The following is a 24,722-nucleotide window of genomic DNA, read 5'->3' on the forward strand; positions in this document are numbered from 1 at the left end:
AGTGTCAACAAAAAGAGTAAAACTCTGTAAAATATTTGAAAAGATTCATTCTGGGCCAAATAAGAGTGACCATGGCCCATGACACAGCCCTCAGGAGATTCTGGAAACATGTGCCCAGGGTGGTCAGGGCACTACTTAGTTTTATACATTTTAGAGAGGCATGAGATATCAATCAAATACACTTAAGAAATACATTGGTTTGATCTAGAAAGGTGAGACAACTCAAAGTGGGGGAGAGGGGTTTACAGGCTATAGGTGAATTTAAACATTTTCTGGTTGACAATTCATTCAGTTTGTCTGAAGACCTGGGATTGACAGAAAGGGAATGTTCAGGTTAAGATAAAAGATTGTAGAGACCACGGTTCTTTTGAAGTCTTACAGTGGCTGCCCTTAAAGACAATAGATGATAAATGTTTCCTATTCAGATCTTAGTTAATCTCTTTAGGATTGGGAGGGTCTGGAAGAAAAAGATCTAGCTATGTTAATAGAGATTCTTTATAGATGAAAATTTTCCCCACAAAAGATGGCTTTGCAGGGCCATTTCAAGATATGGCAGAGAAACATGTTTTGGAATAAAATATTTTGATTTTCTTCCTTGACTTGTAATGTTATGCCAGAGTAAGACTGGAAAGTAAGTCGCAATTTATAAGGTTAAATAAAACATATCTGATGAGAATTTGTGGTTTGTAAGTCATGACGCCTGAGACCCTGTAGATAGGAATTTGGGCAAGATAGAAAAAATTAGAGCTTAGTCTTCATTCCAGTGGTAAGAAGAAAACACAACTGAAATATTTAAGTCAGGAGAAAGAAATTTCTGTAATTTTATATTTGGAATAGATAGAGCTTTTGGAATACCTTATAGGTGATAAGAATGATGTTGACAATGGGAAGCAATAACTTCAGAAAAACTGTAAGAAATATTTTTATTTGAGATGGTTATGGAAGAATCTGCTTAAACCTCCTCCCTGACTAAGAGCTTATTACCACTGCGAAATTCAGCTGAACTACTCGTAAAATTGGAAAGATGTTTATGTTTAAAGCCTAAAAGTAGCTCCTTTCATTCATTCGTTCAAATTAACTTCATTTAATTTTTTAAAAAATTTAAAAACTGTCAGCAGCCGGGCGCGGTGGCTCACGCCTATAATCCCAGCACTTTGGGAGGCCAAGGCTGGTGGATCACGAGGTCAGGAGACCTAGACCATCCTGGCCAACATGGTGAAACCCCATTTCAACTAAAATCCAAAAAATTAGCCGGGCGTGGCAGCGTGCGCCTGTAGTACCAGCTACTGGCAAGGCTGAGGCAGGGAAAACGCTTGATTCTCCTCCTCAAGAGGCGGAGGTTGTAGTGAGCCGAGATCCCGCCACTGCACTCCAGCCTGGCCACAGAGCGAGACTCCGTCTCAAAATAAAATAAATCAAATAATTAATATAAATAAATAAGTAAATAAAATAAAATAAAAATTGTCGGCATAAGATAATTTCATAAATTTGAAAAAATATATAATGCTTCCTCCACTTATAAATGTTTTATTCTTCAGGCTAAATATCCAGGGTTTTTGTTTTCTGACTCATATGAGTGTCTCTAGCCCCTTTTGTTTCTGTGCTCCTGTTTTCCTAGGATGTTTTCATTTGACCACTAACCACTTAAATGACAGTAAAGGGAACATAGTGTCCCAATGTCATTTTCAACCACACATTTCGTGTACCATATGGACTTCCTATCACTGTTCCCCACGCACCTTCTGTCCTTCCATGACTCCATTTCTTTGCTTGTGTTCCTTCCTCAGTTTGATGTCTTTTTCTTTTTAAGGTGAACTTCTACTCAATTTTAAGCCCTAACTCAAGTCAGTTTCTTCAAGAAGCGTTTTCCTCAACTTCACCAGTGTGTTTCTATACTCTTACAGAAATTTAGTCAGACACTAATGTAGAGTAGTATTTATATTAGACTTTATCTCTTTGCTTGTCTTTCTCCCTTTCTAGATTGTTAGCCTCTAGTTCTTGGCTCATTTACTCATTAACATAGGACATATTTAATAACTTCTAGATTCCAAAACCTCTGCTATGCCTTGACTATATAGTATTAAACAAGACAGATGTGATCTCTATACAGTCTAGTAGTTGAGAAAGATATTAAGAAAGTATATACATAGAATATGTAATTTCAAATAGCCCTAAGTACAAAAAGGAGCAGGGCGCTCTAAGATAATAACAAGATGGGGGACTTTATTTAAGTTGGGGAATCAGGGAAGACCATGCTAGGGAAGAAAATGTGATCTAAAAAGTGAAGGATGAGTAGGTGTATGATAGTCAAAGAACACTCTTTTGGACAGAAAAGATGCTCAAAAATGTCTCTTGAACCAATAGGAATACAATATTTGCAATATTGTAATGTATTTTTCTTCTTCTTTTTTTTTTTGAGATGGAGTCTTGCTCTGTCGCTCAGGCTGGAGTGCAGTGGTGTGATCTCGGCTCACTACAATCTCCACCTCCTGGGTGCAAGCAATTCTCCTGCCTCAGCTTCCCAAGTAGCTGGGATTACAGGTGTGTGCCATCCCTGGCTAATTTTTGTATTTTTTGTAGAGTCGGGTTTCTTCATGTTGGCCAAACTGGTCTCTAACTCCTGACCTCAAGTGATCCACTCACCTTGGCCTGTGAAAGTGCTGGGATTACAGGCATGAGCCTCCGCACCCCACCTATTTTTTCTGCTTTCTTTAGGCCATTTCAATATTGCTTTTGTACGTGTTTTATAAATCACTTCAAATACTGCTCAGTAGATGACATTTACATTAAAATAAATAAAATGTATACTTTAATTTATATAAGTATTGATATAATACTTATATATCAATTGTTGGTATATCACTATTGATGCATTTTCAGTATGCAGTTTAAAAAAACTGTTGAAGCCTGTTTTTTAAGAACTCATATAAAGTTTTGTAACCCTCATTCTGAGTATACATGCTCAGTTGCCCTTTGGGTACCGTAATGCAGAACTGTGCTTCTACCTGTATTCTTTTTTATATTCTTAGTTGCAGCTCATTATTCCAGCTTGTTAAGGGCCCTAAATCTTGACTGTGACATCTCATATATTAGCCATAACTCTCAGCTTTATATCATCCAAAAATTTGATAAGCATGCCATCTGTGTCTTTATCCAAGTTGTTAATCAAAATGTTGGACAAAGTAAGACCAAGCATTCCCCCTCAGCATTTGTTGCAGGAAGACATCTCTCAGAATGGCACTGATACATTAATCAACATTGTTTGGGTAGCTACAGAAATCCCTCTAGCTCTTTACATTTGTTTATGAGGGTATCAGGAGACTCTTTGTCAAATTTCTTTCTGCATATACTATCTCCTTTCTTCTCTACGAGTCTAGTAAACCCATCACAAAAGAGGTTAGATGCCTGTCTTTGCGTTGATCTAAAGGAGCCCATTTGGACACCTGATGCCCATTTCTTCTTTCTTGAAATATTCAGAAGCTCTTTAGCAGTATGTTCATATATTTTTGTCAGAATCAGGCACTAGCATAGGTTTGTGTTAATGCTGTATAGCACTGTGTGCTCTGGTTAGGCCCAGACCTCCTGAGCCAAGATAATATTTCAATGGCTTGAAACTGATGCCAAGTTACACAACTTCCAAAAAGAATGGGTCTTTCGTGAGCTCATAGCTCCTTTCAGGTAGTGATGCTATTCAGCACTCAGGCATGACAATGTGGGGATGTAACTGCAGAACAGATTTCCCACAGTGTGTCTTTGCTTTACTGTGTCTGTTTTCCATATTTTGTGTGTTGATTTACAGATACTTTCGGCTACACTGATAGTTCACTTTTTTTTTTTGAGACGGAGTCTCACTCTGTCGCCCAGGCTGGAGTGCAGTGGCCAGATCTCAGCTCACTGCAATCTCTGCCTTGCGGTTTCATGCCATTCTCCTGCCTCAGACTCCCGAGCAGCTGGGACTACAGGCGCCCGCCACCTCGCCCGGCTAGTTTTTTGTATTTTTAGTAGAGACGGGGTTTCACTGTGTTAGCCAGGATGGTCTCGATCTCCTGACCTTGTGATCCACCCGTCTCAGCCTCCCAAAGTGCTGGGATTACAGGCTTGAGCCACCACGCCCGGCCGATAGTTCAATTTCTACGGTTACTTTCTCCTTATGATAACATACGTCTCCTCTACTCCTGATTCAAGTCTTGTTCTCAGTTTTGTACTTTTACCTGTTCATTTGTTCTCCCTTTCCCTCAAGGTTGCCTTAAAGCCTATAATTATGTCAGCTGCAAACATTTTTTTCTTCCATTAAGATGTACTTAATTGTTTGCCAAGAGGCTCATTATAGTTCATCACCTAAAAATCTTACTGTAATCTTCAGTACTGTGTACATTGAAAACAACTTTACTTTTTATGTCCATCCTTCTTTTTCTTTTTTAAAGCCTTCTTCTAGGAAAATAATATATTAATACCACCTGTATTCACTCTAGCCCCTTCTCCTCATATCTAAGACTATAATGTCCCAGCAGCTACATCCCAGATTTCCCATTAGTTATATTCCTTTCCACTAATATCATTCCATTTAAGTTGCAGTTAATTAACTTGACAAGTTTTGGCATCCTTGTTTGGTTATTGGAGCCATGCCTGAGGAAGGTTTGGGGAAAGATACAAACTTTTTAAGGGTATGCCATGTGTTAGGCACTCTGCCCGGGACTTTGCTTATGTTGTTTCATAACATCTGTTTACCAGAGTAAAACCTCAGACTCACACAACCCACTCTTGGTATAGTTTCATATTGGAAGCAATTAAAATATCTTAAATCTTTTCAGATTCTTGATGTAATACCAAGTAGTACAATGATGAATCACTATGCACAGAGATCTTAAAGATACTATTTTCTCCATTCCAGCCCCACCCAATGTCCACTGCAGGGCTTTGAGCAGGAGAAAATGAACAAAGTTATCTTGAAGGTCATTATCATAGATTTTGTGTCCTTATATTTGTACACCTCAAATTGAACTAAAGAACATTTTCACGTCCACAGTCAATGTTCTCTGCTGAGTGCCTAATCAAACTGATATACTAATAGTCTATTTTTAATTTCAAACAATGAGAAAACACTGAAGTAGTCTCAGGTATTGGGGCCCGGGGATGGATACACAGGGAGCTAAGGAAGCAAAGAGGAATTCCTCTGTCTCAGGAGGAAATGCACAGTGGCTCCTGTTTCTGCCTTCTGCATGACTCCTCACTGTATGTAGGATTCGGTTGTTCAGGTGACTCTATGTCTTTGGGTCTCCTGATTCAGCCTAACTTTCCAGTTCCTTCCATGCTTCTACCACTTTCTCTGCATCTCACATTTAAAATTCCCTGAGAGAATCTGAGTTACTGCGTGTTCTCATCTCCAGTCCATGCACACCCTCTAGTTATTTTTAATTCAGTTTCATAATTTCCCCTTTCAGTCTGTATCCCCAATCCTATTAGCTTCCCTCATATGTAATTTATAACCTTCCACTTCACTCTGCATCTGTTTATATTAATGTATATGTATTCCTGATATATACATATAAATATAATTATTTAGCTTGTGTTTTAATTTACATTTATGATATACATATTCATCTTATTTCTGATACATAATGGTAACTAACATTTATTGAGCAGTTAAAATATGCTATATCTTTAAGTGTTCTCTTTATTCACTAATTTATTCTTATGTCAATAGTATCAGTTAGATATTATTTTTATTCTTTTGTTACAGATAAGGAAATCAAGGAACAGATAGGTTAAATAATTTGCACAAGAATGCACAGCTAAGAATGTCAGAGCCTGTTTTGTCATACACACAATTTGGTTCCAGAGCTCGTCCCCTATTCTGTGTATTAACTGCCTCTGTTCCTGCTGCTGTTTGTAGATTAGTTTTTATTTGGGGAGCAGTGCATGGTATTCCATCTTTTGCATCTATTTAGCATTTTACATTTATTTCCCGTTAGTGATAAATTAGCAAGCCTTCATTCAATTCTTGGCCATTCAACTGATACTGTTATTAACAGTCTTATAACAGCCTCTTGTGCCACAGTATGATTACTAGATGGCTAGGAAAATAGTATGAATATAATTTACGAACAAACCATAAAACAAGAACAATAACACACACAAAAAATACCAAAATGTTAGTAGTTGGTAGCTGTTGAATGGTGAGAATGTTTTCTTTCCCCAATTCCTTTCTCTTTTTGCTTCCCATTTCTCATATCTCTATTTAGAATTGTACTGTTGACAAGCCCCCAGATTTTGAGTCTCAGGTGTGAAATCAAAGCCAGAGCCAAATTTCTACCTGTGTGGCTTGTGTATTGTGTCACTTAATTTTGCACACACCTAGGTATAGGTTAGTTTTACCTAATTATTTCTAGTAGCAGCAAAACAAATATTTGTGCCCTGAAATTCCATAGTTGTTTCTACAGTATCTCAGTTTTCTTGAATAACACTTGAAGATTTTATCTTGTCTTTTTTCCCAAATCATCTTTTGAGATACTAGAAAGATGAATGCAAAGTACATTCTAATCCCAGATGAAATAATCCAGCACTTTCCTGGATCAGAGCTATACTTCAAATATACACAGCTGTAGCCTTGGCAGCCCAAGCTCTGATTTGACAGCTCATGAAATCTTATCAAATGAAAATCCTTACTAATCACGTTGTCTCCCGCTCCCCCCATGCATTACCGTTATTGTCTAAACAGTCGGCATAAGGAGATGGTCTTGCCCATGCCCTCGCTGCTCCAAGTTCATTTCTAAGGGGATGATGATTGTAGACAAATTCCTATAAAGCTAAGATGATTGTGAAGAACAGGAGGCAAAACAAAGGAAGCTGTCTTCAACATGTCCTGAATTATACCTCCACTTTACAAAATTATTACCAGCTGTTGAGCATTGTGAAGTTACAGAATTTCATGCACCTTTAAAGCAAGGAGAGACATGAAAGCAACAGATTAGAGAAGTCCCTATGAGTCATTTCAAAGAGCTTGGTCCTTACTATAGGAGCAAGGGAGGGAACACAGGAAGAGGGACCTGATTGGCGAGGGTGGGAGGATGATAAAGATTTCAATGTAACTGTTTTTATTTAAGGTCTTACGATTTCATCCCCATCGATGCCAGCCTTCAGGCTATGTGTTCAACAGTTTCAATAATTCTGCTTTAATTAGCAGGGAACTATTGATTGCTGTATACCAAAGTTAATCTTTACCTACTCTGTTTGTTTGACCAAGAAATAGATAAAAGTTCACATGAGCACTCTACCCTTTTCTGCATGCCACAGAGGTTTTGGCCTTGAGGAGAAAACATCATTTTGCGGAAGACTTGAGACATTTGATCCTCTTAAATATGGAATTTCTCAAAATGAAACTGTCTTCCCAACTCCCACTCCCATCTCATACACTAAAGATGTTATATTTTCTTTGTTAGAGAATAATACGAGTAGCAGAAATGGCTAACCTCTTGCTCCAGACCATCTTATGTACAGAGCAATTTGAAGTAGATGTAATAATTACCTCCACTTTACAGAAAAGAATATTGAAGATTGGGGAGGTTCAATGACAGGCACAAAGTAACACCACAAGTAGTAAGTGTCCTGGTTGATTTTGAATTTAGGTCTTTAAATTTCTAAGCCCATGCTGTTATCCACCATGACACTATGCCTTTCTAATAGAAACAGTGAATTTTCAACTACTGAGTGCTCACTGTGTGGTCAATACCGTTTAATGCTCTCATTTGATTCTCATAATAATCTTATGCAATGGGTAGTGTTATTAACCCCATTTGATAGCATTTTCTATAAAGGTCTAGATAGTATATATATTCAACTTTGTCAGCCGTACTGTCTCTGTCACTAGTCACCTCTGCTTGTTGCAGTTTGAAAGCAGCCATAGGCAATGCAGAAACAAATGGGTGTGGCTCTGTCCCAACAAAACTGTATTTACAAAAACAGGTGGAGGCTGGAGTTGACCTGCAGTAGTCCTTGCGATGGCTGATAATGTTGAAGCTTAGTGGATTTAGGCAACTCATGTTTAGGTGGGATATAAGCCTAGGACAGGCTGGTGTGTATCTAAGGCTGCACTCTCGTCCATGTGTTACATTCCCTTCTTTGTTATAATCTTCACTCCTCTCTCTAGTAGGTTGAATTTTGTCCTGCAAAAGATATGTTGAAGTTCTATCCCCCAGTACCTGTGCCTGTGAACTTATTTGCAAATAGTCGTTGCAGATGTAATTAAGGAACTTGAGATGAGATCATCCCAGGTTTGGGGTAGGCTGCAAAACCAATTATTAGCATCCTTATAAGAGAAAAGAGAAAGATTTGAGACAGAGAAACAAAGGGGAAACAACCATGAGAAGATGAAGGCAGAAATTAGAAGTATGCTGCCGCAGCAAGGGGCCACCAGGAGCCACCAGAAACTGGAAAAGGCAAGGATTTTCTCCTATAAACTTTAGAGGGAGCACAGCCCTGCTGACACCTTAATGTCAGGCTTCTAGAATGTACCAAAATGAATTAAGCATATATTATGAGAGAGCAATGAGAGAATAATTTTTTCTTGTTTTAAGCTACCACGTTTCTGCTAACTTGGTACAACAGTTCTAGAAAACTAACAAATTCTCTTTTTCTGTTGCTTTTTGCTTTTTCTTCAGAGAAATATTTTGGTTGCTTTTGATGCTTTTTTCTGGTTTCAAAAGCCCTCTCTTTGTGTGAATTAGGATTATCCACAGTCTCTTGATACTTCTATTAGTGTAATTAGATTTCTGGCTATTTAATTTTTTTAAGAAAATAAAATTAAATAAATGAATTGAAATGTCTTGACTTCTTTTCTTTATCTCTTCTTTTATTCCTTCATCCAAGGTATAACATTAAATATATAAGACATCTGTCAATTGCAGACAACAGAAGTCTAAATCTCTGGGTTAGATAAAGCACAATCCGTTAGGAAACAAAATTATTGGCAATGGAACAAATTCTCCATTACCAGAGAGCTGTATAAATCAAAACTGGAAGTTGTATTTAATTTTACACCTTGGTGATAGTTCAAAGGTTTTTATAGTAACTTGCAAGGAGTTAATGTACTGTGAATTCATTCTTGTACATTGATTTCTGCATTAGCTCCGTGAAAGATACAGTTCTTTGGCAAATGAAAACTTTTGGAGGTAAATTTTTTTCGTCATGTAATCCATATTCTGATTATAAATCAGAATTTATAATAACTTGTTTCATTGTTCATGATTACAAATCATTGTCTGGATGACCCTGCAGTCCAGCAAATAGAAAAATGGATTCTCATCTCTGAAGCTTGCTGTGCAGACATGTATTACATTATGAACTTTCTTCCATTCCACAGAGTTCTTTGGAGGAGCTAGGCTCTGAATAAAGAATGCTTCCATGTATCTATTTCTAGATATTCATGTTCTATGTATTCACGATGTCTCATGAATGATGGTGTAGTAATATGTAGAATACTGATAGCAGTAGAAGTTAATCCACCTAATGAACCTTAAACTTCAGAAACTTTATTATCATGATCCTCTTCTAAATCATTGCACCTAAATTTGCATTTATAATTTTGTCTTCTTTTTTTAAATTTTAAAGAATGCCTTTTTCATTACATAGTTTCCAGAGCCCACTTGCCTGCTCCAACCCTGGCTGGTAGTATAGAGTCTGGCTCCTTCTGAAGATTTCAGACTAAAAAGTTTTGACTCAACTTTTCCTAGATCCCTTCATGTGATGAGTAGGGTGAGCCTGGACAGGTGGATCTCTGTATCATCCACCCTCCTCTCCAATAACCATAGCCTCACCTTACCTTTTTTTAAAATTGAACATATGAGTAAGTTTTGGCCTTGTTTCAGTTGGTAGAGCAGTCCTTAGTTTAGGGACTGTAGAGTACTGTGATGGCACATTTCATCTGAAGAGGTCCTGCTATTCAATTCCAGCCAATTGTTGCTATGCTGGAATGAGATCCCAGATGTTCCCAGATCATCCGCATTTTCAGAGGAAGTCAGAAATGTTTATTTTATGCGAAATCTTCCAATTTTGCACTCCTATCCTCATAATAAATATACAAATATATAAATAAATAAGCAAATAAGTAAACAGGTAAGCAGTAGGTAAATCTGTTCTAGTCCAATATAGTGGCTGGATTCGGGTCAGAGTTTCTTTAGGGACCCTAGGAGATAAAGCAAAAAGAAGAGACATACTTTTCTTCTAAGCTTGTATGTTTCTGAATCCCATGAGACACATAGAGCCATCTATCTACTCATAAACTGGTGATTGCTGATACTTAGGATTCATTGTATCAGACCTGTCTTCACAGTTGCGAAATGAAGCTGCTATTTAAAGAGCAGATTCACTGGTCATTTTGAAGGTAGTCATTTCCATTTAGATAGTATATTAGCCATGTGTACATGTCACAACTAGTTAATTATAAGTAATATCCTATCATGTTTCATTATATTGTTCTCTAACAACATGTGTATCATTTTTAATTATATTTAGTGGTCTTTTAGCCTAAGGGCAAAGCATTTGCCACTTTAGAATTTTCAAATTCTCTGTTAATCAGGTGCTCTGATCTCATGCTGTCTCTTCCTCAGTCCAATGCCACAATCAAATTTATATCAGAATTCTTAATCAATTTTCTGAGCCTCCCCAGCAAACCTCCTGCTGTGGTCTCACACCACCCTAGCCAAATTTATACTTCTCCTCAAACAAAAACTATTGTAGAGAATATTTGACTTACAAACATTTGGGGTTCATTCTTATCTTCTTAATTTAATTTGTGGTCTCTCCCCTGCCAAGATTGCTTTCCACATGCCTATTTATCAAAATTCTGCTACACTGTGAAGGTTATTTATTTTAGGTTAGGCCATGACATATGTAGAGTTGTGCTTTAGGGATATTAATATTGCAGTTGATCAGACATGGAATGGATTAGAAGAAAGAAATTGGAAACCTGCAGCCCAGTTAAGGGGCTATTAAAATAGTTCAATGGAGAGATATTGAGTATCTGGCCTTGGTTGGTAGCAGCAGACTTGGAAAGACAGACATGGAATGAAATGATTGATTTACTGATCCAAAGCAGAATCTTTCATTTTGTCAATGTTATCCTAGTCTTTAATTTACATGGAAATGAGCTGGAAAAAGAAAGGTACCCAAATTTGAAAATTATTACCCTATAATTTTTCTGCTAAAGTATCTTTACAGAATTATATTTTTTATCAATTACCTGCCCCAAAAACATAATAATGAAAGAATATTTTTACTCTGCTATATAGCTTTTAGTAGCTTATGTCACTTTCATCATATATTAATTATTTTCCACAGAATTCTACTTCTTATATTTTTTGACCCTCATAGCATTATGAGAAATTAGAAAGGAGAAGCATAGTTACATTTTTATTTTCACACAAGGAAATTGAACTATGGAGATTTAATATTTTATCCCAGATGACATAAGGTTAGACTTTGATTTATAATCCATATTGTGAGTCCTTTTTTAAATAATAAATTATACATTTTCCTGAAATATATATATAAGCTCAACTTTTTGCAAAGTCACATCCTCGTTTGATTTGATTTGCCATTCACACTGTGCTAACTGCTGATATAGCTTAACCGTATTTTCTCAGGACACTGTATTCTCAAAATATTCTAAATATTTGTTTCATTGTGCTCTTTGCTTCACCTTCTGAAGATGCTTTGTTGTGCCAAGCTTGATCCATCAGATGGGATCGGTAATGTTGCAGAAACAAACAGAACAGACTACTTCAAAGTCTCGGTGGTTGAAACCCACAAGGTCTCTCACTATTCATGTCCATCTTGGTTTGGCTGGAGACTGCGCCAAGTCCTCATCACTCAAGGACCTGGGCTGATTAAGCAGCCAGCACCTGGAATATTGCTGGTCCTTGTGGCATAGGGAAAGAAAGAGTATGGCAAATTATGCTGCAGCTCTTAAAGCTTCTACCTAGAGGTGACACACTTCATTTCTGCTCACATTTTATTGGCTAAAACAAAGGATAAGATCACACCAAACTTCAAAGTGTGGTAAAGTGTCCAGGAACAGAACCTGAAATATTTGGGGAATAGCCTGATGAATACAAGATATGCTCAGAAATCAGCTTTCATAAATGAGAAAATGTAAAGTACAGACAGTATGGTGTAGTTTAAGGTGAAATTCTCTCAAGGCAAGAAGATGTAATGAGAAGACTTCATATAGGCCCTTGGAGCCCCACAGTTCTAAGAATTACTCAGTAATATTGGGTTATTTAAATCTATGTGTCTTTGTTGTGTTGCAAATGCCAAGTTTATTATGTGATTAAAGCGTTCAGTCACTTTAATTTTAACAGCACTTATTTGCAGTAATGGGAAAAATAGCTAGTGTATGTACAGTCCTAATTGAAGAGTTCAGATTGTTCTGTGTCTAGTCTTCCATTTGTCTCTAATATCCTGAATATCATCTAAGAAAAAAAATATCTTTTCTCTGCCTGGAGGAACCTGGCACAAGGAAGTTAATGTTGGAAGCTCTGCCTATAAGAACAACTGGAGATACCATTGTGATTAAATTGCCTGGACTGTTCAATTTCAAAGATCAGTTCTTTATAGGATTTGGCTGCTTGATTAGGTTAACACTGATACATTTAGTTATGGCAAGTGAAGCAAGTCAAGCCATTAGCCAAAAACCTGTGTGTACCATGATACATACTTTTCACAAGAATCTCTTAGAAAATTAAAATCATAATATATTCATGTTATCTCACTTTGTCATAGAATTTGTATACATTATTTGTATCATACAACATATGTACTTGATCACATACCACATTTTTTTCCCTCATTTATGAGAATTATCTCTTCCCAATATAAATTAATTAGAGCAAGAGCAGGATTGATTCTCTATCTTGTCAATCCTTTACTAAAGAGAACATTTTGGGCCATAGTAATTATTTTTTTCTACTTGATAGTGAACTATCTCAACCAAGTCTGAGTTTGAGTTCCCTTTCTACTTCTGACTATAAAATGAAGGCTTTTCCTAGATAACCTTGAATAGCTCATCTACATCCAAAATACAGTACACCAGTGAATTAGTGAATTATAATTTAATTAAGGAAACTGGCTGACACTGAAATGATTTTCCTGGTGGATGTAATATAATTTAATAAGTTATTGTACTACAAAAAATTGGGTTTAAGGAATCTAGTAAAACATTTTTGGCAGTTAATTGTTTGAACATTGTATGACTTGTAAATCAGCCACATTTCAGTTATCTTATCATATTGTGGTTCTAAATGAGATATTTTGTTTGCAATACATTAGCATCATTTATAATATTTAACCTTATTTGTCTATGCTGATGGAGTTCTATAACAAGCAATAAAATATTTTCTACTAGTAGGCAATATTTTCAAAACCATCTCTTAATAATTCTGAATTGTAAAAAGAAGAGATAATAACCTAGGCACTTTTTAACTATCATCTCTTAGGCCTCATAGAGACCTAAAAAAGGTTGGAAGCATCTTTGTGAGAGTATGCAACTTCTTTTCGTGACTGGTATTTCCAAGAAAATGTATACATTCACCAATGCAAACTGGTAACTCTATTGCTTTGATTTACATTTTCACATGCTGATGGATTGAGATTTTAAGTAAGTATTTAACATTATCAGTTCCTCTCTGCATAACAATGATAAAGTATTGATCTAACTTCTCAAATTGTCTTTCTTGAACTAAGGTTAAAATAACTTTTGTAATTTTTTCCCCACCTTTCCAAAACAAATATGCCCTTTAAACCAATCTGATTTAAGTCATTGGATAGTTTTTAGTATAGTGTATTTTTACTAGATAAATAGAAAACAATTATATTCTCGTAGTACTAAAATACATAAATAGAAAACTGGGTATCCATATGCAGAAGAATGAAATTAGACCTCTATCCCTCACCACTTACAAAAATCAAATCAAAATGGATTAAAGACTTAAATATAAAACCTGAAACTATAAAACTACTAAAAGAAAACTTTGAGAAAATGCTCCAGGACATTGGTCTGTTCACAGATTTCTTGAATGAAACCCCAAAAGCATAGGCCACCGAGGCAAAAAATGGACAAATGGGATCTCATCCAGCTGAAAAGTTTCTGCACAGTAAAGGAAACACTCAACAAAATGAAGAGACAGCCTACAGAATGAGAGAAAATATTTGCAAACTATTCATTCAATAAGGGATTAATAACCAGAATATATAAGGAACTCCAATAGCAAAAAACAAAATAATCCAGTTGAAAAATAGTCAAAACATCTGAATAGACATTTTTTAAAAGAAGACATACAAATGGCCAACAGGTATATAAAAAAATGCTCAACACCACTAATCATCAGGGGAAATGCAAATCAAAACCACAATGAGATATATCACCCCAGTTAAAATGGCTATTATCAAAAAGGTAGAAACTAACAAATCTAGTGAGGATATGGAAAAAGAAGAATGCTCAAACACAATTGGTAGGAATGCAAATTAGCACAGTCACTATGAAAAACAGGAGGTTTCTCAAAAGACTAAAAATAGAACTACCCTATGATTCAGCAATTTCACTGCTGGGTATGTAACCAAAAGAAAGGGAATCAATGTATCAAAGTATCAGTACTCCAATGTTTACTGCAGCAATAATCACAATAGCCAAGACGTGGAATCAACCTGAGTGCCCATCAACAGATGGCTGGATAAAGAAAATATGTATATACACAATGGAATATTATTTGTCCATAAAAAGAATGAAATTGGCATCCTATCATTTGCAGCAATATGGATGGAAATAGAGGAAATTATGTTACATGAAATAAACCAGACAGAAAAACAAATATTGGGTGTTCTTACTCACATGTGGGAGATTTGAAAAAGTATGTATCTCATGGAAGTAGTGAAGAGAATGGTGGTTCCAGAGGCTGGAAAGGATAGTAGGGAGGGAAGGAGAAAGATAGGTTGGTTAAAATGAGTACAAAAAATACAGTTAGATAGAAAGAATAAGATCTAGCATTCAATAGCACAGTAGGGCAACTATAGATAACAATAATTGTTGTATATTTCAAAAAAGTAGAAGAGAAGAGTTGTAATGTTGACAACACAAATAAAAGATACATGTTTGAAGTGATGGATATCCCAGTTACCCCGATTTGATCATTACACATTGCATGCTTGTATCAAAATATCACATGTACCCCATAAATATATTCAACTATTATGTATCCATAAAAGTTAAAAAGGAAAAAGCATAAAATAAATTTTAAACAGCAGATTTTTAAATATTGAGAAAATCACAACATGATATTTTAACTTACAAGATTCTTCAGGATCTTAGCTTGTTCAGCATTGAAAAAAAAAAAAATCTGTTTCCTTTTTGGTACTGTGTTTCATTATTCGAGCACAGTGTCAGTAGATAGAACATAAGCTGTCCAATGAGATGTTGGCTATTACTTTATATAGCAGGAAAATATAAGTAAATTAATCTAGGTTATTTTCTCAGGATTAATATAATCAGTATTTCCTACTTTTAGTTACTTCAAAACTAGATCTTAATGGGAGAAAAATGTGTTCGTACTTGACTGATGAAGGGAAAGTATGCACATAAGGTAATATTCTGGGAGAGGTTGTATTAATGAGACCACCTTATTCAGAGAACTGTGCTTACACATACTTCCGTTATGCTAACTCAAAGGCTTCAGTCTTTGGGGATTAGAAATATAGACTGAAAAGTCCTTTCATTCCAAGTCTCTGGGCTTCAACTCTATTTAGTAGATCATTAAATAAATAACACTGGTTGTAACATCAATGGAGAAAGTATTAATGAATCCTATTCAGTCCATCTTTATCTGTAATAGGATATTTTTTGAGCATATACTATGTATAATGAATATGGTTTACAAAATTACAAAGTTTGGTGTATTCTCCACTGATAATTCTGTAGTGACTACTTCACTCCTAATTCTATGTGCACACTGATAACTAAAACAGAACATTGAAGTATCCCTAAGCCAAGTAATAAGATGGTCCAAACAGTGTATTCTGCATATAAACTGTAGTGTAAAACACTTTTCGGTAGAAAAAACTGCTTTTTTTGGTAGCAATTAGGTTTAGATGTATGAGTGTTGCCATGAAATATTATGTAGATGGGAACAGAGATTCTGTGGTATATTTTGTGGAAATGAGTTTTTTAAACATTAGTTGGGCTTCTGTAGTTAGAAATTAGAATTTTTATGTGGCAGGTCAACCTTGTACATAGTCACATTTGATCATATTCTGTTGCCAAAAACTGTAACTGTTAAGTATGTGGGTAAAACTAATCCTTTTGAATATGAGATAGGTATAAGAATATGCAAGTATTAATATTCCTCACTATGAATTTTCCTTTGGGGCATACTCTGGCATGAAAATAATTTTCCTGAAAAATAAATGTCACTGTTGCTTAGTCCTGTTGAATTTCAAAATTATTTTTTACTCATTGAATTTATAACCTTGACTTTCATAGAGATCCTCTGGGTTTACTTCTTATCATAGGGAAAGAAAAAAAGAAGTATTGCTATAGGCTTGCTAATTAAAATCCTTCAATATTCAAGTGTAGAAGAAAATGATTTAAAATCTCAATAAAAAGGGCATCCACTTCAAAACCTGCTTTAACATAGGGTCTACATAGACTTTCAAACATTTAAAGTTTATCTGAAACCTCCTTGAATTTCGGATTGGCATTTGTGAAGTATGCATGCCATGAGAGTTAGTCCCACCTAACTTCCAGTTGTCCTCTTTTTATTTGGTAGCAAATGAAAGCATTTTGTGACTCAGTTTCTCTCTAAAATTAAGTAATGTTGTGGCTTCTTTTTAATCCTTTATTTAGCTTTTACTGTGTATCTAATAGTGAATTAGTAATCAAAACTCCTTGGAAATTACTGTAAAATTAACATTATGTTAGAGGATTAGTCTTTTAGGAGTGTCTATTGGAGCATTTTTTTTTCAACTCCAGAAGGATCTTTTCTGATCACGCTTAGATTTTAGTGTATTCTCTCTTGTCAATGACTATTATTGGGGAAATTTAAAGTCATTCTAATATTAATCTGAAAGAAATATAAATATTTTATATATATACATATATGTATATATGTGTGTATATATGTGTGTGTGTGTATATATATATATAGAGAGAGAGAGAGCAGGAGGGAGGGAGAGAGAGAGAAAGAGAAGGAGGAAGAATCAAGGAAACAAGATTCTGAAAGAGCCTGTAGACCAGGGGAGAAGTCAGTTGGAAATGAAGAATGTTCCTTATATAGGAAAATGGACACCTTTTTCATGTTAATATGAAGAGAGAAGAAAAAAATATAAGAATGCATACAGAAACATTCCTAGGAAACTGAAGGAGTCTCATCCGTTTCTTGCTTTTTTGTGTGTGTGAAGGAAGATGTGAGGAAGATGTGAGGTCTTAGAAGTTTGAAAATAGGTGGAGGTTTGAAAGAGCTGTCTGTGGAATCAGAGTGAGAAGAAAACTCAGAAGAATGGCTAAGCAGTGTGAGAAATTGGTTGAAGATAGAGTACATATTAAAGTGTCTCCAGTGTGGTATCAGCATTTTCTTCATCTCTGTTTGGCAGCACTGTTTTAAGAACAGAAAAGGAAGACAGTTGGAGGAAACTAAGTCTGAAGTTTTTCCAGCCTGGGATGGCAGAACACTGGGATGAGGCCATCAACCAAATTGGCAAGAGAGTGGTTAAAGTAATGAACCAGGGAGGCTACGCTGGTTAGGAAAATAACTAATTTTTGCACAAGCAAAGTCTTGTGGAGAAGATGGAGTAGTCTGTGTAGATATAATTTAAGACAGAAGAGATGGGAGGGTGGGAGGAACAATAAGTTTAGTAGGCAGGCCTCAGAATCACCTGAATGTGTTTAAAAACGACCCTTTCCTGCGTCCCATCCTCTGAGATTCAGGTAGAATTGGTCTATGGTTGGTCCTGGGGAATGGACATAGATTTTACAGACGAGGTTGAAAACCATTGTTTAGAGTCTTTTATAAAGAATGCTTTTTTTTTGTTTTGTTTTGTTTTGTTTGTTTGTTTTGATTTTGTAAAGTGTGTTGATATTTTATTATAAAGGCAACGGGGAATTGGCAAAGGTTTCAAAAAAGGAGTAATAAAAGTTATTTTGTATTTTAGAAAATGATCTTCTTTTTCCCCTCTCAGAGTAATTGACAGATACCAAAACAGAACAATTAAGAAAAAGAAAGGCAGACTTGTGGAGAGAATATGTCATTATCCTGGGCCAGAAATGGTGCGATCTTGAACTAGGGCCTGACAAAGGAGTTGTAGAATAGGGGACTTATTTGTTTGTTTTAATATAAGGATTTGTGATACATTCTAATGTTTGTGTAGAATGATGGAGGAGTGTCTAAGCTAACTGGAGATATTTATTTTGGATAACTTCTTAGCTTTTCCATTGTTGCATAAAATAATAACACAGACTTCACATCTCAAAACAACCTTTATTATCTCACAGTTTGCATGGGGCAGAAGTTCAGACACAGCTTCTCTGGATTCTCTGCTTAAGGGCTTCACTTGGTTAAAATCAAGGCGTGAGCTGGAGTTGAGATCTCAGCAGAGGCTTGGCTGGGGAAAGCTCCTCTTCTGAACTCCCTCATGTTTTTGGCAGAATTTATCTCCATGCAGCTGTGGGCCTGAAGTCCCTGTGTTCCTGCTAGCCAACAGCAAGGGGCTGCCCTCAGGTCCTAGAGGCTGGTTGCAGTTTCCTGTCATGTGACCATGCCATCAGCATTTCATAGCATGGCTATTTTCTTTTTCAAGGCCAGCAGGAGAATCTCTCTGTCTCTACACAAAAAGACCCAGTCCCTCTTTTAAGGTTCTTCACCGGATTAAGCCAGGCCCACCTAGTATATCTCAATCTGATTAACTGATATGGTATATTAATCATATCTGTAAATTCCCTTCACCTTTGCCATATACCATAACCTAATAATGGAAGGGACATTCTGTCCCATTCACAGTTCCTTCCCACAGTCAAGCAGAAGAGATTATACAGGCATGTACAACAGGATACAGGAATCAGATGATGCTGCAGTTAATTGGGAAAGGAACACAAGAGAAGTATAAATTTTTAGGAAATTGGTGGCCTCAGTTTTAGACATGTTGAATTTTCAGTAAATTGGGCATCGAATTAGAGTGGTTCAGTAGATGGTACAGAATTTAGTGAAGAGATCTGCATTGGAAGTATATATTTGATAGTGATTATTAGAGGTGACAGTTAAAACAGTGAGATTATCCAGAGAAAGACTGTAGCAAGAAGTGAGCTGAAGACACAAGCAAGGCCAAGTAGAGTTAGGACTTCTAAAGCTGTACTTCAACCCACATCTCTTGATTTCAGTGCAATATCCCATTATACAACTTTTTGCTATTCTTCTACTGTCTTCTTTCAATAATATCCCACTCTTCCTAATCTGTGGTCCACTGTCTCTCCTCTTCCCATCCCCAAGTCACATTACAGAATCAACATCTTTTTCAGTGAAAGCCTTGCAGATCATAGACCCTTAAGAAGGATGGACTCTTTTATGATCCCTCTTCCAGACAGTGAATTGTAGGAATCATAGGATGGAAAACACAAAGCCCAGTGAGGGGAGATAGCACCATCTTTAGCTCTGAGCTACCTCATTCCTTCTTATCAGAAACCAGAACTGTGTACTTTTTCCTGTTCCTTTCATCCCAAAATTGCCTACAAAGTAAACAAAATGACACAAATTTGAATGCAGATGTCATATTTATTTATTTCTTAAAACTGTAGTCTGTTTATTTGAGTACAAAATTATTGAACCCACTACAGCAATATTGTTGAAAAATTCAAACTGTGATCGTGGAAATAGAAAGTGAATTTGATCAGTACATTTTAATCAGACTTTCCTCTCTTCTCTTCAATCTTTTTCTGTTAGGTTACATTCAAGAAAAATGTGTCATACCCTGCCCATTTGATTGCAAGTTAAGCGATTGGTCTAGTTGGGGGTCTTGCAGTTCATCTTGTGGAATTGGAGTGAGAATTCGATCCAAATGGCTAAAAGAAAAACCTTATAATGGAGGACGACCATGTCCCAAACTGGATCTCAAGAATCAGGTAAAGTACATGAAGCAACAAATAAGCTAAAAAAGTTATCCTCATCATTATTTCCCATTGAAATTGAAGTCATTTTCTTATTACAAGGATCTCATGAAAAGTTATCACAATCTCAGAAGAAGGATTAAGAGGGCCAAAATTAAAATAATAGTACTAGTAATCGAAGCTTGGCCCCCTCCTGGATAATGCTGAGACAAACTTGATATCCTTAGCAGTAATAATATTTACAAAATCAAATCAAATTGATTTTTAAATGATCTTAAGCTATAATTTTGATATTTTAAAAGTGGGATGTATATATGTGTGTGTGTGTGTATATATATACACATATATATTTAAACATAAGTAATAATATTGGGAGAGTATCACTTACATCATTCATGGCAATATGATTAGTGGCCTTATCCATCAACTCCAAAAATAATGTTCTATTTTTCTTTCACCTAACACTTTATCCTAATGTTTTTCATTCTCAATCTTGCCAAATCTTCCACAAGTCTATAAATCTCTTTTGAACTAGTTCTCTACCTGCTTTCTCAAAAATCATAGATCTTTTCATAAATAAAACCCTGACAGATCCTTTTCCATATACATGTCTAATGAAATTGCCATCCTAAGCAATCAAAGTTGATTAGAGTATTTCAGTTGGCTTTGTACATATAACAGTCTAAGATTTTGTTAAGAATTATAATAAAGGGCTCAAATTTCTCCCATGATTGCATACTGATTATTAGATTAGGACTGATATTACATTAATCAATTGACTAAGTTGAGTACAAGATGATTTTGGTTCAAAGTTTTTTTTTAATTTTCAGACCGGTTAAGTGTGTCTAATATGAGTTGGTAGATCCTCTGTAATTGGGAAACTTAAGAGAATAGCTACACATGCTTCTATTACTAATTGTAGAATATGAATTTCTACCCTCTCAATTCCATTCACTCTATGCATGCTGTTTAATGTAAGGAAAATCTCATGTCTTTTCTTAATTAATTTTAATAGCATGTTTATTACTGCTCAGACTTGAATAATATGTGTCAATTCAAGACCAATCTCTTTAGCTATTTTTCCCTAAGTTTTTAGAAAAGACATATAACTCACTGAAATTTTAAAAAAAACTTTCAACAAGATATGTTTAAGTTCTAAAACAGAGCATAGTTATTATGCTAGTCTTGATTTTTAAGGTTATATGATAAAATAATGACCATAGTTTATTCTCTTAAAGAAGATATGAACCTTTTAGGGAAAACAAAGCAGAGGATTATAAAATCAATGTAAAGGTTGAAAAAAAAACCTCGCAAGATTTTGGTGACAGGAGAGTAAAATATGATTAATGAAAACAGGAGAGAAAGAATTAAAGCAGAGATAGTCTGAAGAGATAAGCCTTACAAAGAAAGAAATAATGCAGGTTTATGTTCAGGAGGGAGACTTATAGGGAAATACTCTGTATAAAGACTATTTGCCCATCCCTGGGGGAATTTTCTGGGCATTTAAAATGAAAAGAACTATTAAGCACTTATAAATAATGTATGATAATTCTTTTTATATCTTCCTCAAAACCATCAATGAAAGCTAAGCCTTTATAACACTAGTGTTAAACACTCATTTTAATAAGCTAATTTTATGAACTAGGAAATTATCAAGAGAATAAAAGGATTTTATTTGAACTCTGACTTTAAGACTTTATTCTCAGTATGTGAAGGCAAATGTATAGACATATCTATAATATTTGAGAGTAAGAATAAGATAAAAATAACTCATTTTATGAAGGGATGACACAACAGTATTTGGGTGCCTGTTGTGACTTAAAAGAAACTTGTTCTAAACAATTTATTAACATATAGCACTTATATCCCTGGGAAGTTGTACAAACTAGAAATTAAATCAAAGTTCAAGAATAATCACATCAATTTAATAAGTGAAGGTAAGTCTGTCTGTAGAGCGTATTTCTAACTTTTGAGTTCCAGAAGGCAATTGCAGCCTTCCAAAGATATTTTCCTTTTGGTTTTTCTTGATGCTCAAAAAAGAATCCTGAGTTTTAATGATCAGAAATAGAATTTAGTTTGACTTTTATTTTGTTATAAAGAGATTTCAGATATCAAGTATGTATGTGGCTAAGAACCTCACCCCAATCCGTATGTTATATCTTAAAAAAAATTTTATTTATTGTAAATTGATAATATGGGGGGTACAAAATGATGTGTAATTTATGAATACAGTGTGGAAAAATTAAACCAGGCTAGTTAACACATCTATTACCTCAAATATCTTTTCTTCTCTGCTAAGAACATTTGAAATTTACTTCTTTTTTTTTTTTTTTTTTTTTTTTTTTTTTTTTTTTTTTTTTTTTTTTGAGACAGAGTCTCGCTCTCTCGCCCAGGCTGGAGTGCAGTGGCACGATCTCTGCTCACTGCAAGCTCTGCCTCCCAGGTTCACGCCATTCTTTTGCCTCAGCCTCCCGAGTAGCTGGGGCTACAGGCGCCCACCACCATGCCCGGCTAATTTTTTGTATTTTTAGTAGAGATAGGGTTTCACTATGTTAGCCAGGATGGTTTCAATCTCCTGACCTCGTGATCTGCCCGCGTTAGCCTCCCAAAGTGCTGGGGTTACAGGTGTGAGCCACCACGCTGACTTAAAATTTATTTTCATAGCAATTTTAAAATGTACAATACACTATCATTAACTACATTTACCATGCTATGCAATATATCTCAATTGAAAGTAAAATGTATTTCTCCTGAGATTTTGTGCCCTTTAAGCATCATCTCCCCTTCCCTCGACTTCCAGCCTCTGATTACCACCATTCTACTCAGTGTTTCTATGAACTTAATAGTCTTGGATTCCACATGTAAGTGAAAGCATGCAGTATTTTTCTTTCTGTATCTGGATTATTTCACTTATAAGGTTTTCCAGTTGCATCCATGTAGTCTCAAAGGGCAAGGTTTCTTTCTTTTTAAGGTTGAATAGTATGCCATTGTGTATCTATATCACATTTTCTTTATCCACTCATCTGTTGATGTACACTTAGGTTGATTCCATAATTGGCTGTTGTAAATAGTGCTGTAATGAGTATGGGAGTGCAGACATCTCTTCAACATACTGATTTCAAATTTTTGGAGTAAGTACCCAGAATTGGGATTGCTGGATCATATAATGCTACTTTTAGTTTTTTGAGGAACTGCCATATAATTTTCCATAATGGCTTTACTAGTTTACATTTGCACCAAATATGTATAAGGAATCACTTTTCTCCACACATACTTTATATCTTATCATGAGTTAATTGATCAGGACCATAAGTAATAAGTCCTCTCTCACTCATAAGTTTTTGAAGTAATATAGTGAAAAATCCTAAATTTAAAAGAAATTATCTTCAGAGCCATTCTATCTATCTATCTATCTATCTATCTATCTATCTATCTATCTATCTGTGTGTATGTGTCTGTGTGTGTGTATAAGTATGTTTTTGGAAAGATCTCTGTGGTGACTTCATTATATATTTGTTCTTATGTATAGGAGAATCTTATGTGTATGTTATACTTTATATAGAGCTTTGTTTGATGTTATTCATATTTTCATAATTCATTTGACAATAAATTGGGTTGTCAGCAATTTTCATTTTTAAAAAATATTCCCCAGCTTCTATTATTTATGGCAATTCTTTAGAGGAGGGCACTATTTGTTTCTCTAGGCAAGGCATATGGTATATTTAGAGTTATACCCGCTGAGACTTTTTTATAAAGTTCAATTTTACTGCTAGCTTTAGGTTATTCGTCTCCTGTCCAATTTGTTTTAGTTTTCGATTTACTTTCCTATTTTTGGAACCAGATTAATACCCTATTGCATTTTTACCCATAAGTAAGAGCTTTGAAAAAAAGGTAACCAAATTATAACATTAAGAGAGGAATACATCTTTACTATTTGGGCTTGAGGAGGATACATTATGTGTCAGATTGAGCCTAACATAGTGTTCATAAAAATCTTGAATTTTGATGTGTGTGTGTGTTTATGTAAATGTCAGTATACCTGCATATACTTATTCATTCTCCTCCACTGTTTCTCTTTAGAATATGAGGTCTTTTTGAGGGCAAGGGCTGTCTTTCTACTTTTGCAACTCATTCCAGCCCCTGTACATTATCTTGTGGGTTGTCAAATTGTATTCACTGGAAATCTTATTCAAAAGATAGCCTTAACTCTGGATGAGTGGTGCCTAGTTCCACAGAAATAAACAAATGTGTTAGAACTCTGGTCTCTTATGCTGTGATTTGTCATTAGAATTCTCATAAATGCGAGATCTTCTAGAGGAAAGAGATCAGAATCTCCAAATTATTATTGCCCAAAGAGTCTTTCCAAATTTTCCTGGACCATCTTGGGTGTTTCATTCCCCATTGCAATCTAACACAACAATATAAATGAGAAGGTTGCTATTACGTACACATGCTCCTCATAAATTGGTCTGAATCTGTTAGTGAAATCAGTGTTTATCATCTTTCATAAATGCCTCCTTTTTAAACCAAAACCTATCACCATGATAGGTCTTTCTCTAGAAGTGCCTAAATGACAGCAATACTC

At 35.4% G+C, this 24,722-nt stretch overlaps 1 protein-coding gene across 1 annotated transcript in view; it reads left to right on the forward strand.

Annotated features, from left to right (window-relative positions):
- The window catches only part of THSD7B (thrombospondin type 1 domain containing 7B), a 779,270-nt gene that overhangs the window by 538,684 nt on the left and 215,864 nt on the right, over window positions 1–24,722 (forward strand). Inside the window, exon 14 of the mRNA XM_026449366.1 lies at window positions 19,974–20,152. Within this exon, the coding sequence (XP_026305151.1) occupies window positions 19,974–20,152 (179 nt within the window). The remainder of the gene's footprint in view (window positions 1–19,973; window positions 20,153–24,722) is intronic.

The sequence above is a fragment of the Piliocolobus tephrosceles genome, chromosome 11 (assembly GCF_002776525.5).
Source record: "Piliocolobus tephrosceles isolate RC106 chromosome 11, ASM277652v3, whole genome shotgun sequence".
Lineage (NCBI taxonomy): Eukaryota > Metazoa > Chordata > Mammalia > Primates > Cercopithecidae > Piliocolobus > Piliocolobus tephrosceles.